This window comes from Leuresthes tenuis, unplaced genomic scaffold, assembly GCF_036924035.1.
Source record: "Leuresthes tenuis unplaced genomic scaffold, fLeuTen1.0.hap1 SCAF_13, whole genome shotgun sequence".
NCBI lineage: Eukaryota > Metazoa > Chordata > Actinopteri > Atheriniformes > Atherinopsidae > Leuresthes > Leuresthes tenuis.
Window position 1 is genome coordinate 14187758 of NW_027325367.1, and position 17372 is coordinate 14205129.

Below are 17372 nucleotides of genomic sequence, written 5' to 3' on the forward strand. Positions count from 1 at the left end.
TTGCAACTCTTAATACAGCTTCCAAAGCAGCCTCTTGTAGTCTTACTAAAACAAATCCTCACTCTACAAGCACATACACACTTGCTAAGGTTAAAGTTAATCATGTTTCCTTTGCAGACATAACATCCTCGTCTTTAACCTCTTAAAACCAGCTTTGGAAGGTTAAGTTATTCTGAGTTTTATGTCCCAATTCATGATGGCAGATGAAGAAGTCACTGCAGCTATAAGGCACATTGGGCCTAGATCAGACCTCAATTTCAGGCTTTTGTGCTTCAAGTAAACATTTTATTGCAGTGAAGTTTATCTACGCATGCACGCTGCAGCCAATTACCTTGCGAAACATATATGGGGATGATGAAAGTGTAGGGAAAAGACAAAAGACACAGTCAGGTTTGAGCTTTATGTTTCAATCGGAAACATTAGCTGCAAAAGCCTGCAGCTAAAAGAAACGGTTAAAGTTGAATGTCCCAGCAGTTTGACAGCAGTGACACTCGGAAAGTCAGATTTTTTGAGAAATCCCAGAGTGCAGCTGTGTTGTAGAAGCCTAATCCTATTTCTCCTACCGTTTATGTACAGAGCCAAGTACAAAACTGGAATCGGGCAAAAACAATTTGTCTCTCATCTCGTGTAGTGGGAGGAATTGATTGCTCAACTAATGGGCTATTTCCACAGTATGAGCTTTTCAAGGAACCCAGGTACTGTTTCAGGAAGTCAAAGGCTTCTTCTGCATCTCTGGTGGAAGAATTATTGTCTGTACTAAGTTCCACAATTACAATGTATGCCCCCATGCACAGAGGGTAGTATCTTTTATGGCTCCAGGCACTGTTGGGGCAGAAGAGTGCTGAAGCGTGCTACATCCCGCACAGATTTATTCATATAGTAAAGCACTATGTGACTAATATCATTAGAATGTGCAGTGGCTGTTTCTCACAGATATATCACTGGCTTTCTGGCAGGTCTAAAACACATCTAAATACAGAAAACATGTGTGAATGGCCTTAAAGCTTTTGATACAGTGTCCATGTGGTTTGGGCATAAATAATCAGACCTTTGGCCTCATAAGTAGAACACATTTAAACATTATCAATCAGCACTTTCAGCGCCATTTATCACAGTTCTACAGAAGTGGTGACAATGCAAAAAGATATGAATGAAATTGTGGCTCCTCAGTGCTGGAACCTTTTACACCTAAAAAGGCAGAACCACAGGTCAGAATTTTTGTTACACTGTACAAAAAAATGATGCAGTTTGGTTTCACACTAAATTATGCAACTTCACCCAACATATTGTATCTATGCCGTTTCATCACCTGTGTGGCATACGTCTCGCTGTTCTAGACAATGGTTCATAGATGGGACTGAACAAACAGAAAATACAGGCGAAAGTGTCATTTTGTCATTGCTGTTGGAACAATTAAAATTAGTTCCAAGCGTCAGATGAATATAAACTATATTCATAGTCAAAGTAGCAGCTCTTTTTGTCTTTTAGTTCTGAAGTTAGCTTGCTTTGACTTTCTGTAACTGTAAAAAATAAAAACCAGCCCAAAAAACTGTTTTCAGTCTGGAAGGAAACCAAACTGTGATCTGAACCTCAACCTCAGCTCTGCTTGGTCCGTACTGAGGTACGAAGGTTTCCTACCTGTATTTTTGGTTCAAACCAAGCTGAAAAGTGTGTCCGAATGGACTCGATGAGTTTGGTGTTAAAGCATTCTGCAACACTTTGGCGACAGAAAACTATGACGTTTGTGGCTCGATCAGTAAATTTACAGCTGAAATTCACATTCATGATTACTCTGTATCATTCAGCCTCCTCATTCTACATTTCGATCAGGTTGTTAAGGCACAGCTGCATTGATAATTTTATTCAACAAAATGCTCATAAAGGTTATACAATTATTGTATAGGTTGCTCCTACCATAATAGTTTTACACTGTATACATTTGATTAACATAGTAATATCAAGTTAATCAACAAACCAAAAAAGTAATGCATCTGTAAAACTAATCTATAGATAAAAAGGCAGCTGCATGCAGGTCTGTGTGAGTCTTACAACTGGAGAAGAAGCCTGATTTAAATTGCCAATCGAAACTGTTTTAACAGTCTGCTTTGATAGAGCTGAAAGGATAAACTCCAGAGAGTACAACACTGTAGTATTGTTCCCGCAGTCCTCAGAGATCAGCTCACTTTTAATCGAGAACAATGGAGCAGGAGAAGAGCAATCACATCATTAGGCACTTATCGATAATACAGCCAACTCTTGCTGAGGCTCATAAGAAAGCAGCTGGAGCGAGAAACCAAGAGCCCGAAGCTCTTTGAATTCCACCTCTACACATCTTTGCAAGCAGCTCGTGTCACTGAATGATTAAAAACACAATTTTAATTCCCTCTCTTTGTGAAATGAGAACACCTTGCACTGGGGATGCCCATCAAAAAATCTTTTTAAAACTTTAAACTGACATTCACTGAAAGTGCTGAGAGAACCATTTTGGGACTCGTCTATTTCCTTGTCGAAAGGGGAAAAAATAAATAAATAAAAATCAATATCTTCATTGAACATGAGACAACAGCGAGGAGCTGAGCTTAGAAGCTGAGCATATAAATGACCCAATACAGCATATATTATCTAAGACATAAAACTTGTCAAAATGAACATTTTTGCAAATATCTTTGAACTTTGTAGAAGCCATTTCTAGCTGGTTTCACAAGTTAACAAGCAGGTGGCTCAAACATCATTAAAACAATATTTGAAGGTCTGGCCCTAGCTAGACCTGTGCCTGGAAATGTTCTATTTTTCAACTTTGCATTGAAATCACACTGCAAGGTGAGTTTCAAAGGTACGAGAGAGCATGCAACAGAGCCCACAGGTTAATCTGTCAATCGGCATTGCTGAAGGAAAATTGGCTGTTCACTACAGTAGCCTCTCATCACTCTTCCTCTCCGAGTGCTTGCGCTATTAACATCATTCCATAGATATTTCAATATCTAGATATTATAATGACACAATAAATGCAGAGTTGGAAAAAGACCTATTTTCTTCTGCAGTATCTTCTGGCACTTTTGTTATAACCTGATGTACGTAAAAGTGGTGTCAATAGTCTTTGCTGCTGCAAAGGAGGAAGTGCATCCCACAACTTTTCCTTAATCCTTGAAAGAACAATTGCTTTTAAATAAGAAACTGGTCTTACACTTCTTCTTTCATCATAGGCGGCCACGCTCTCAAAAGAAGCATGAGTAACTGAAAGTCGTCCCCTTTCTGTGCCGCGGCCAACATCTCCTGGAAAAGGACATATCTTTTGTCCTCATCCTCCACATCCTCTATTTGGACCTGGTGGAGAGAAAACAGGAAGTGAGGTGATGAATCAGCCAGAGCAAAACGCAAAAGGCGGCTGCAAAGATTATTAACGGTAAGATTTACACCAATCACTGAGCATGATGCACAAATTAGGTGAATGATGTGGGGTCAGAGGAGCCATTTTAGATAAACATAATGATAAGAGGCAGCATCATCCGCTGAGAATTTAATCTCTGTGATCTATTCTGTCAGCCTCTTCCAATACTCACAATACATAAAAAATAGGAGAGCAGCTTTCATTGATTTCATGTGATACATGATCTCAACAAACTTGACAACGTAATGATTAAAGGAGTTTGGGGATACCGATGAACTGCACAATCATACACTGCCACTGTAGACAACTATCAAATCTTCAGAATGTCAGATAAGGTATTGAAAGGAAGGATCAAGGCCTCGTGTGCAACAGATTTTAGTATTATATTGAAGAAAAAAGAAAAGTCCCCTGTGGCATACCTTAATATATAATGCAATGAGAAAGAGAGAGACCAAGAATGGGGGTGTGAGAAAAGGGAAGGAAAAAAAACAAGGGAGGGCTAATGTGGAAAAAAGGAGAGGAGGTGGTGGCGCAGGGAAAAGGAAAGTAATTAATGTTCTCTCGAAGGTTGGCTTCTGGTGTGATTTAACAGTTCAGAGAGCGGCTGATTTCTGAGGGGAAAACTACAACCTGCCAAAGCCTGGCTGCTGCAGTGACAGGCTTTGTCACAGACGCAGGTATGCATATGTACACACATACAGACACACAATAAATATATATATATATATATATATGTGCACAAAGAACACAGTGCAGGAGGGCAAAAAGCAGGAAATACCATAACAATTAGCAGAGAAGAGCCGACACATTAGGTGGGCCACACGATATATATATATATAAGTAAATAAATAAAAATATCACATGAAACCAAACTAAAAACAAAAGGAGCATCAGTCTCAGTGGTGTGCACAAATTTGAACTATTTAAGACACTCAACAGCTGATGAGACTCAGCCTGTGAAAGCATATGCACATCCCCGGCTGTAATCTGGGGACAATATTAGCACCAGTGCACTCAGAGATGAGCTAACAAACGAAGCTGCCCCATATCAATAATAACCACCACGATTATTGAAAAAAATCCAAATGGTGCTGAAACCTTTGGAAATCCAGATTAATACAACGCATGCTGAAATAAACAGTTTGAAAACAGCTGGATAAATTACTGAACGTACAGTTAAGCTCCTGCGGCTGATGTATAAAAGATCTAAATTTGTAGAATCAGAAATCGAAAAAAAAGTGGCAGCACAAGTGATCCATACCTGGTGCTGTAGTCAATTGCCTTATGATGGGGGTTGGAGGAATTAATGAGTAAAGCTCAGGACCCTCTGAAAATGGAGGTCATTTGGGAAACAGAAATGGAATCTTAACTACCTGTAAAAAGCCCTCACTGTAATGTAAAGCTCTCAAATCCATCACTGAACGTAAACTGCAACCCAGAGCCTGTTCATCATCATTACTGCCTTTCCGCATTATGAATACTGAACACTTTCAACTGCTGAGTCATTTTGTAAGTTTGACATACACTTTAAACTATTATTTTTAAAAATACAAGGAGATACTTGGGATTACTTGACAATACTCTGATAACATATACTCCCCAGTAAACATGGCTAAAACAGGAAATATAAACATAAAAAAAACAGTTTAACTTGAAACACAAAACTACATAATATATCCTCATACTCGCCTGCGCACAACAGACACACACAAAAAAAAAAGCTCACCTACTGTCAGCCGTAAATTAAATCCCTGCCAATTACTGTGTGGCTGTGAGGCTTTTATTTTCTTAACAAGGAAAGATGGGATTTAATTATACCTGGTGATTAAAATCAACATTTTCTCTGTGGTGCACAAAGAACACAGTGCAGGAGGGCAAAAAGCAGGAAATACCATAACAATTAGCAGAGAAGAGCCGACACATTAGGTGGGCCACACGATGTTTTAATTATACAGCACTTTTAGATATGTATCCAAACACTGAGCACCTGTCTGTCCACGACTCTGTGTTTACAGTGCCGACAAAAGGTTTCAGACCCTATCAAGCTTTTTTTTTTATTTTCCATCGCCAGCTTGGATAATTAGTTGGGTTTGGTGTGTCTCTTTGATAGTAGGATTACACAAAAATTATGAGAACATTTAGACGAAAAATTTACCAGGGATGGAGCATGGTCCAAGAAGTCTATTTGAATATACAGTAGCGTGAACAAGTAAAATTGCCCACCGGTCTTAAAATACACCCAAAAAACAACTGCTTGAAATGACCCATCAAGAACCTTCAATTACACCATCATATCAGCCTGAGATCTTAAGCACTCTGGGAAAGGTTTTCATTCAAGATTAGCCAATATTCTTCTGCATCCGTCTTTCCTCCATCCCATCCATCCTCTGAGCCCTTGTTGCAGAGAAGCAAACCCACAGAATGATGCTGCCATCACCATGTTTGACTGTTGGAACAGTGACATACAGATTATACTCATATGGAACAGATGCCAAATAGTTGGTTCTTTGTTTAACAAGGTAAGATGATTTTGCTTTGTTTAGTCATTTACATGCCTTTTTGGAAATTCCAGCAGTACCATGCTGCTTTTAATTAGAAAAGCTTCTGCCTGGCCTCTTTCCCATTGCTACAAAAGAAGACTGGATCTCACTAATATTGATCTTTACCTTGTTGGTTAACTGCCAAAACAAGGCCATTTGTACCCAGTTACTCAGTTTAACAGTGCAGCCAGATCTGAAAAGACTGTTGATGATTTAAAACGTTCTCCATTTGAGTATAATGGAAGTCTCTGTGCACTGAGGCATATACGCAGAAAAGTTCATGTTCACGCATCTTCCTCAGATCTAAACCTCAACACATTCATGTAGTACATGACTCCAGACAATTCACCTCACAAAGTGGCACGTTCTTTCTGTCTAACATTATGGACACGTCTGTGGTTCCTTAAGCATGTCCAATGAATTCAATGAATACTGTCCACTTACAGAAACATCTCAATGGTAACGGATTGAAGATGGTGCATCAGTTGTCTCTCTGTATCCAAACCTTGGTTTTTCATGCTAAAAACGTAGTTCAGTTATGAAAAGAAAACCTTTTGTATTTCAGAAAAAAAAAAGAGAAAGCTTTTGTTTTGCTACTCTGAAGAATTGCAGAAGACTGTGAAGAAGTTGATGAGGAAGAAAAATGTAAGCAAATTTCAGATCCAAAAAAATTATTTAAAAAACATATCAAAATGTGGAAAACTTTAAAAGGGTCTGCAAAATTTTGGTTCGCACTGCATGTTCCTGCCTCAACACTCTAAAAATACCAGTGTATAGAATGTGCTTTCCTTTACAGGCCATTAAAATTTAGGACACGTTCAACCATAGTACCTCTCTTCCCTCTTCACTTGTCTAGCTTAGGATCGGTCCTTACAGACAGCAAGATGCATTGAAAATGAAGGCTTATATTAAGGCCCATTACAAATAACATGTTTTGAGGACAGTCTTAAAATGACCATTTGACCAACAACAGGAAAAAGCTTATCGCATTATCCTACAGAATTTTTGGTTGTATGGTTACAAAAAACAGCATGCTCCATGCTCAACCACTGTGACTAAAAGTAGCTATGTTTTCAGCAAAAAGGTGCAAAGGCACACAGAAAGCAAGAGGTAAGTATGGAAATGATGCAAGCAGGCAAACCGAGACTGAAGCAAATGAAACATGACAACGGGTAGTTACCAGCAGCCACTCTATTGCTTTTTGACAACCTTCTGCTTTTCAGAATGGGGCAAAGTGGAACAACTGGACACAGGGGCTTGGGGTGTAAAATGCGACACTGTAAAATGCCCATTTCTTAAGTGCTTCAATTTGTTCATGAACTGATGAGCGCGATGAAATTGCAAGACACAAGATTGCTTTAGAAATCAATATTTGTTAGTATGGGGCACTCTGACATTTGCCTTAACTTTTAAGGCATTTTTGTCAATAGTATCACAGAGAGACTCATTCTAATAATCACTTGTTTGGGTTTCATACAGCTGTGCAAGATTACCTACACTTTTTAACAGGACTAATAACAATAAGAGTATTTTGTTTCGCCCAAAACAGCTTGTGTTGTCAGATGGGGCATCTCTCTCCCGATTAAAAGCTGCAGTGCAGCGTTCAGCATATGATAATAGAAACAGAGCGGGGGGGGGAGTGAGAGAGATGGGAGCGAATCGATAAGCGGAGCACAAAATTGTCAGAGGGCATGTGGGTGAATGCACACACACACACAGTTCACAAAGGATGGAAAGGGAGATGACGTGTAAAAGACTGCAGCAGTCGAGACCAGGTGATGTTCTCTCTTCATGAAGCAAAACAATGGGGATGTGTAAGCGAGTGCATGTGTGTGAGAGAAAAGGATAGACGGATGAAAGTGGAGGCATCCATCCCCCCCTGAGACTTACTGGCATGAGAGTGTTTTCACCTTATTTAGAGAAAACACACAAACATCAAAACCTAATATGGATCACAGGCATTCAGATGTGCACACAAGTTTGGAAGCAATCAGCTGGATGCTACTGAAACAGCTTCAATAATAATTCCCTCCATATGGCACAGTCTTTGCTTAAGGAAAAAGCTCTCACTGGAAAAAAACATTTCAACATCAATGCTCTCAATTGAAGAAGTCTTTTAAATCTGAACCGTTTTCCACACACAGGTGACACTTGAAGTAATACTATAGATAATTCTTGACACCTGCAGAAGGGAGAAAGAATGACCCGCTATAGTCTAAAGCTTCATAAGCAAACATTAGGCTACCAGCTGCTGAATATGCAAGACCCGAAACAGGTTTGGGGATATTTTCGTTTCTACACACAACTTCTGTTTTTGCAAACATCAGTAAAGAGGTTGCATGAGCAGGTATATGGTGCACGGGAATAGATCTTCCTTATATGTCTATTTATTTCTATTTATATTGCCACTGATGATGGAAACTAATATATTCAACGTAATCAATTAGAACAGCTGAACATAATAGTACATATAAAAAATGTACGTTACATTTTGATTGACACACTGCGCTTTATTTCTCAGATTATCTGTACAGTATTGCACTGAATTGCAACATATTTAAATGCATTTCTCCTCACAAACTCAAATCCAAGCAAGAAATCCTGATATTACGAATCTTACAGCAACCTCCTGTCGCTATTGTTGTAACGGAGACAATGCCAAAATTGACTTTTCGTCAGCAAACGAAAGGTCCGAAGAGGAATTACACGACTTTTCATCTCATGAATAAATATGTCTTTTTGTTCACACTGAACCTTTAAATTAGGATTTCATACAGAGTCGACACCTACAGTGCCAAGAGAAGCAGAATGAGTCACAGAATGCAAGCCGTCCTCACACAGAAGTACTGGGTAATCATTGTCCTTGTGACAAGTGCTGACTGTCATTTATTACAGTTGTCAACATACAACCTAGAACAAATAAAACCCCGTCACTTGCTTTCAAATAAATACTGTCCAGAGGGGCTAAAAGCCTTCTCCGGCTGTACTGATTTTGAAAGAATGTTTTGGCGGATGAAGCTATGATGGGACATAATAAGTGCCAAGGACCAATGAACTGCCTGGCTGATAGATCAAGTAAGCACAGTTTCCTTTGCTGTCCTGTCATATTATGGGAATCTGTACACCTTTGGCTAGCTTAATTACTTCTAACTTGCTTTATTTCCATCTAGGAAAATATTCTGACCTCATATCACTCCTTTTAACAAAATCTTTTATCCCACTTTAAAATACAGGAACATTTAGTGACACTAAACTAAAAGCTTTCAAGCAATGTTTAAATTCCATAATTGAGAAATTTTCAGAGCACAATGCTGAACCAACTGATATGAATCAATGTGAATACAATGTTCTAACAGATCTATTTAACATTCTGGTGTTATTTTGCCAGAGTCTTATAGAAGTGTGCATCTGAGACGCACACAGGCCTCAAACAGAGGTAATTTTATCTGGATTTGTTGTTTGGAAAAACATCAATCCAGTGTCAGAGTTTTTGGAAAATGTTCGGCTTTTGTGAAACAGGTCAAATATTTCCCCTCAGGGATAAGCGGGTTACAAGAATCTATCAAAACGTCCGTGTTCACTTATTTCACCGGAATGAACATAAAAAGGACAATCAAAAGGGACGTGTCAGTCAGTTAGTGGTAAAGAGAATAAAAATATCACAGAGGCTAGAGACAATGTTACAGGTGCTACTTTTTCTATTCAGTCTTTAAATTCAACTTTGACTGAAGATGTTTTTGAGTTGCTGGGGACAGAGGAACACATTGATGATGTCGTGGCAGAATATTACACTTTGAGGGTCACTTTCTTTATTTGCTGATCAGAATTGGAGCCTGGAAATACCCATGAGGAGGTCTGTCATGACAATGAAATTTCAGTTGACGTTTAGCAGCCATAAAAATGACTGAGATTAACTATTTAATTACTTTTCTCTGATAATTTTACGCCACTATCATAGCATAAGGTTAAAAATGCACATCACACATATACCTTGTCTGCAGCAGAAGAGGGTGACACAATGTAATGTCGTCGAAAGGAGAAACTATCTAATCATCTATCTGGATACAAATTTGATCTTTATCGTCAGGGAACGTAGCTTCCCGAATATATATATTTAAAATAGTGGCAGTTTGAGCAAACTGGGGACCAGTCTCATTTATAGAGCCCAACTGTTTACATGGACATGGTTTCAGTTTCTGAGAACAAAGTTGGTCACTAAATAAATGAATGAATAAATAAATACATAAATCTTTTTTTTGACTGGTTCATTTGTCAGGCACATGGGAAAACATAAATAACTGGGATTTACGTCACTTGTAATAACCTAAACTAAGAAGAGATCAGTAGAATTAAATGTCAACTCCAAAAGCAGTCATCTGACTTAAAAACAAATGTCTTTTTTTATTTACTTCTTTTTTTTTTAAATCAGTTACAGAGCAAAGTGCCAAGAAACTATCTGATATAACATCAGATGAGCACTTTGTACGCACTTTGCATACGACGGCTGCACAAAAGAAACGCTGTATGAAAAATCACGTCTTCGGTCTGCATCAAATCAAACAATTCCACATGCAAATGAATCTAAGTTTAAGCTTAAGTTTGCAGAGAGACTAATAAATACACACGTCTTTAAATTCTAAGTGCAATTTCTTCAAAGATCTCTACCAGCCCTTAAATGTTGCTCAGACCGGTTCTCGTTGCTTCATCAGATATGAACTTCTGAGCTGCCGTCTACCTCAATGATCACAGCGCTTTTTTCTTTTACACTGATAAGCATATCAGTGTGAGTTTCAGTGTCACTTTGAGAGGCTGGGGATCAAATCATTGACCTTCCAGTTGAAAGGCAACCATTCCACTGATCCTCAGTGAGCCCTCAGTGAAACAGTGGCTCAGCAGCTAAGGGGCATATATTCATAGCATTGGGGATCTGTTAGTGTATAGTAATCTATTTTAGTGATTGAATGAACTGCAGTCAAACTTAAAAGTTGTCACAATCTATCAAAGAAGATTACAGTGATCAATCAGGCTTTCACATCACATGTAGTCTTTGTTGTAATTAATCAAAACCTAGTTTCAAAACAGAAAACTTGAGTCATTTTAAGTCTGGAAATGTTGGCGGCAAACAGATCAATCACTCATACTCAGCAGAAAAATATGAGCAGCAACTTTTGCAGCCCTCGTGAGAAACCTGACAGTAAGTGTTTTCTGTAAATCTGCAAGTTTCTTCAACGTTTTTAAACTTACCATTTCTGTGCCCCATATCACAAATGGAACAAAGTTCAGTTAAAACAGTATTTTACTAAATTAGCTATGATATTAAAAATGATGTTTTATCATCTGAAATGGAAAACAGCGGTAAATAAACCTTTTCTCTTGAAACGCAAACGTAATTATCATATCTTATCACTGGTCACCGCATATGAGGCGGTTAATAAAACACAATGGCAAGACTGACATGCAGATGTTTGGCAGGATTACTGTCCATCTCTTTTTGGAATGAAAATTTAGCAAATTACCTGACTTAAATAAGCTCTGGTGCTAGATTAAAAACAAAAAGAAAAGAAAAAGAAAACAATTGATGGATTCATCCATTGGGCATCATGGATATTTTAATGAAAATCAACGGTTTTTAGACAGGTCAGCTAAAATAAGAAACACCAGTCTTATGGTAATGAAAGAGTACATTTGAGAATACAATAGGGCAGACAGGTTGAAGCTGAATATAATTCCAAATTGTGAGTCTTAATAAGCAAGAGACAGCGATGAATAATAAAATGTCTATACTTACTCCACCGTTCTGCTGAGGTAAATTATTCTCTTCTTCACCTTACTTTATTTATAAGACAAATTGAGTTACTTTTAACTTAATAAGATTCTGACATACAAAATGTAAGGAGCTTATGAAATAATATGCAATAAGTTGGAGTTTAAACTCTAAATGGAAGTAGAGGTAAAATTTCTTGGTTGGTCTTTTCCAAAATGGAAACCATCTTTGATAAGGAGTTGGAGGTGGATTGACACACTCCGATACATTAATTCTGGGGGGTGTCTGACTTTTTCATTTTAATTTAAGTTTTTAGTACAATCTGTAGTAGGTACATGGTTCACTTGCTAAGTATCACGGGATCAACCTAAATAATCATGATCCTATAGATATCTATGAATGAAGCACAAGTGTAAATGCAAAGTATGGTCTGTCTTTTTGAAATTTTACTTTTATTTCTTCAGACTTTAAAGAACCCTGGTTTAAATCACGTGTCATACATCTAAACACATCAAATTTCACACAGTTTTGGGTCTAAAAATGTGTGAATTTGCTGGGCCACCTTTCATCACTTTGCTTCATTACTTTTGTTTGCGATGGAGTCTCTCAGGGCTCAACAAATCGATGACAAGCTTTGAGAATGTGTTGATGCAAAGATCCTGTTGTTCACATTAATGTTTGCTGAGAGCAGGAAGATTGTGAAAATCTACTATGTGTTCTCTCATCTGAAAGCATGAAATAAACTATTAGAACTGTAAAGCAGAGGGAATCGGAGAAAGTTCTGAGCTACGTGATCAACTCAAAAAACCTGTCGCACAATTACACGAATGTGCAATGAAGGAAGCAGTGAATCAAATACTAGACCAACAGGACAGTTGGGTAATCACTAAAAACAGATCACTCTTACCTAAATACTTTAAGCAGAAGAGATGCTGTGCTTGAGATCCCTTTTTTACCCAGAGGGCACCACTGTTTGCACGGCTTACTCTTAGATTATGTAAGCGATCTGCAGTAGCTATTAATGTAGTTCATGGGTTGTTATTCACTTCAAATCTTTGTTACTAAGCACAGCTTCATCTATTAAGTTGTTCCTAATTTATTCTAATGAATGATGACTATCAAAACTGTGAGCAAATTCAGCTGTTGGAAGATTTCACTAGAAAAGCGAAAACTTAACATCATAGTGGGGGCTGGAGAAAAGTAAGAGCCTCAACAGACCTGATCAGTCTGACCAAGTGCAAAATATTTCTATCTGCTTTAAACTTAATGGCATTACACTCTTCAGTTGATAAGATATTTCAGTTAGCATCAAAGTACTGGACTGACAGACTGATAGTGCCATCCATCGAGTAATGATGCCGGTAAAGGTTTCAAACCCAGACATTAGGCCTCCCACTATGTAATTTGTTCCCTTCTGGCAAACTATATCGGTCAAAATGCTTCAGCAACTATTTTAATGCTACAAATATGACATAGAAGTGCATTCAGAAATAAAATAGAAGCCTGTGAGAATGTTCAGTGCAGCTTTCAGTACCAGTTGCTAAAAATGACCCGAAAATGGATAGACATTAATACAGCCCGAGTACAATGGAATGGAGACCCTATCACTATCACCACTTCTTAAGGCAGAGATGACAATAATGTCCACACATGCAGTAACATTCATTTACGTGGTCTGCACTTCAAATAAAACCATCAAAGGCCCCATTTAGTGCGCACACAAGTTGCTGTATGACACCACACATGGACAGAAATACATCATGTCATCTGCTCAGAAGACAAGCTGACCCTGTGACTGATTTGTCGAAGTATGTGCTGAACAAATCATCACCTCCATATGTGACACTGTGGCAGAGAGGTTATGATTAGTGCTGCCATCATCGTCTGTCTGTCTTGGCAGCTCTCTCCCTCTCACTCGTCACATCTTATTACAACTGCCAATCATGATGCTGGGCATCATCAATTCGACCTTTCTAACAAACGAGCCGCATTTCTACAAACACACAGCCACCAAGGAGAAGAGATCAGTAAACCGAAAAAAAGGGTTTAGAGTTTTCAAACCGTGTGTTTTACGGTTTGAGGTATAATTGTGTTATAAATTATGTCAGTTTAAACATGTAAAAAAAAAATTAACCATGAGAATCAAAGTCAACACAGCATTTGGCAGCAAGGTGTGACTGGTGAAACTGCTCATCTTTAAAATCAAAATCAGATTAAAAATAATAAAAAAAAAAAAGATTCTTCTTGAATTTTCATGAGCTGTTACTATAAGAAAAGTGAACATTTGGCCCTGTCAACGAAACGGCCCCATAATCTTCTTAGCAACTTGGCAGTTATCTCAGTCCTTGACCTGAGTGGCAGAGGAGAGAAAGGGGAGGGAGAGGGAGAGGGGGGAGAACACAGGACATGAGCTCGTAAGCGTATAGGACTTGGAGCGTCGGTGGAGCTGGGGGATGCAGAGATCTCTGCGTCTGGCCTTTACTGAATGGGCTCCGAGAGAGCTCATCAATATTCATTGACCCGCTCGAGCTAATGTCCCCAGCGACGGGCAGAATAAAGTTGCAGAGGTCGCACACTTCACAAGGGTAGATGGAGAGAAAATGAGCGATACAGAGGAAGTGAGCAGCTTTCAGACAAAATGAGAGCAAACACCAAAAGGGTACAGCCTCGGGCCCTGGGGGGGTGTTGGGGAGTTTATTACTACTTAAAAGTGAAACGTATGAAACATGCAAAGGCAACACGAGTGCAATGGTAATGACACGTGTACCTGTGGAGAACAAACAAACAAACACACACACACACACACACACACACACACACACGCCCTTGTGAATGCAAGACATGACAAGATAAGTGCAGCGACAAACAAATACAGCTTTTCTTTCCTTTAACTCGATTCATTATGCTTTTCCTTGCTCTCCCCGCCGTCTGCAGAGGAACCACGTTGTATAACACGACACATGAATATAGATAATAGCATAGGCCTCGAGAGAGGAAGAACGAAAGATAAGAGATGGCTTGAGTTCAGTAGACAGTGCACAGAAAGGGAGTGGTTAGAAAGCAAGAGTAGATCCATGTAAGAGGGAAAGAACAAGCTTGTAAAACCAGCACAACACACAAGTGCTTGACAAGACGGCACACCAGCACATAAATATGAATCATAGACACACTCCCTGGCTTTTACAGTATATTTGAATATTAGATTAATTTGTGCTGAGAGTTTAGTTTTTTTTTTTTTTTTTTGTTTTGTTTTTTTTAAATCACGCATTCTTCCAGTACTGTGCCAAAGTCTTGAGCCACCCCTTATTTCTTAACATTTTGCTTCCAGACTTTTAACGGTACATTTAAAAGTGGTCCTCAGCAATAGTTGGCTTTCTGAAGGTCTTTTTTCAGTTCTTCTTTGGACACTGAGGACAATTTTCAGAGGACTGTGTTTGGTTGTTAAGTCGATCAACAGTTCGCAAGCAGAGAAAAAAAAAAAAAAAAAAGGTGTTACAGATCTAAAAACTATCTACGGATTAAAGGCAGTTTCAAATGACACGGAACTGTGCGTCTGATCCTTCAGTTAATTCATCTCCTGTTTCCCGAAGACTTCCCCTGGTGGAGGTGGTCTCCATGGAAGGGTGGATGTCAAGAGGCAAATCTTAAGGAAGGGAATCATGGAGAAAGGTATGCCAAATGACAAAAAACTGGCCTGAAAAATCAGTGGCAAGTCAACGAAGCAGTGTGGCATCACCTCAACAGAAAACAGAACAAAAGTCAGTCGACATCCAAAGATGAGCTTTGGGATCCTTCAGGAAGCCTGGAGAACTATTTCTGAAGACTTCCAGAGAGTAAGAGGGTTCAGGCTGTGTTGAAAAAAAGAAAAGTACTTCATTTATCATCACATCTTAAATACGATGTCTTATGTACGGTAAATTTACGTTGGCACATGTTTTATGGAACTGCAGCACCGTTTTCTTCTTTTCCTGGCAATAAAAACAGCTTGAGACCTTTGCTCAGAAGCGTAGATGCTGATGTTCACTCAAGGTGTGAGGAGGACCGACAGAAAGACATGACACAGGGCCGAGCACACAGGAACAGGCAAAATTTCTTAACTTGGTGTAATGTTGTAAATGCAAAATTACAGTTGACGTGGGCAGCTTGTACGCATGCATTCGCTTGCAGATAAGCTTCAGTTGAATCACAAAGGAGCAGCTTTTCCTGGTGCTACAAAGCAGCAAAGAACTTGCCAAAAAAGATAACGGCACGAGTCTCTCCCCTTCATCTCGGGTTTCACTGTCCTTTTCCTTCCCCCTCATCAGGCAGCATGCTGCCCACTCCTATAACTTCAACTATCCTCCAGCTCTTTTCTCCTCATTTCTCCCCCGGTCTGTCTCTCTCTCTCTCTCTCTCTCTGCATCCTGTCTTTTCTTGTTTATTGTATTACGCTGCCTCCTCTCTGGTGTTTTTCTTGACTGACTCATCTGTGATCCCACCAAGATGACAAAGTGTTGTGCCTCTCTCTTCAGGCTCCGAGTTAAAAACGGGGCATAAATAAAGTTTTCCCAAGCAGCCGCAGGGGATAAATAAAAGCTGCCAAAACACGTGGAATTACAGCTGAGGCTTGGCTATCACGACAGTGACCCCTGATCTGCTGCATTAGACTGAGGCCATAGTATAGCTTTCTCAACCCCATCACATTTATTATTTATCCACTTGGAAAGATACTCCTGCCTCTCCCTGCTCTTGTATAATCATCTCCCTCCAGGGCTAAGTCATTCACTTTCATCAGACAAAGCTCTCTTAGCTTTCCTGTCCAGTCACTTCTCTCCAGGTAGCCTTCATCTATCCTACGCACCATCATTTTAACACAAAATCCCTTGTTATACCTCCAAGTTGTCTTCTAGCATCCTTTTTTTCAAAACACTACATAAAGAGCTAATTCCTACAATCTGACAACAGATGGCAAGGGTGAATCAATGAGGATGTTCCTACTGCTCTCGCAACTGAAAAAAGAAGAGACGTGTTTCTATTGTATTCCTGTCATATAAAATGAATACTGAAACAAGTCTCTTATCTCAAGAAAACAGCTAGTCTTAGCACGATGGTGCTGCTTACTTCAAAAATGGTGGCCTTAATATTTAAAATATACAGAAGAAGGGTGTCTCATAATATGGCAGGTTGGGGGAGATGCATACAGGCAAGAATAAAGAGCTTGCGGTGTCACATGTCACTTATTCTTGAAAACGCACTTTAAACAAAATTGTGTGATTTTTCAACCTGGGCCATCTCTTGCCTCGTATCTGAGGTGTAAAATATTGATGGACATAAAAGGCTTTGCAATCTGACAAGCTTTGCAACCGCCAGAGAGCCGCAATGTGATATAAAGGAGCGAGTAACCACAGCAAAGCGAAAATATACGTCTTAGTATCTGACACGCTCAAGTTGTTACTGAATCTTAATTGGCTGACAGGGTTTCCACTGAAGTCTCAATGAAAAAGAAATCTTGGTCTGAAGTCCTCTAACCAAAAAAAGTTACAGAAAGTAGAGACGGTTCCTGAAGAAAGCATGTAATGCTCTACATCTAAATGGTGGTTCGTGTTTCCGCTTTTCCAAATTGTGACAATATGCCAAACTGTGCCTTGCACCACTTCCATAGACTATTTGGAGGACTGGGACATGCTGAAGTTGAAGCTAG

At 39.2% G+C, this 17372-nt stretch overlaps 1 protein-coding gene across 1 annotated transcript in view; it reads right to left on the reverse strand.

Annotated features, from left to right (window-relative positions):
- nbas (NBAS subunit of NRZ tethering complex) overlaps nt 1–17372 on the reverse strand; it is a 157834-nt gene that overhangs the window by 16377 nt on the left and 124085 nt on the right. Inside the window, exon 50 of the mRNA XM_072362003.1 lies at nt 3185–3324. Coding sequence (XP_072218104.1) covers nt 3185–3324 — 140 coding nt within the window. The remainder of the gene's footprint in view (nt 1–3184; nt 3325–17372) is intronic.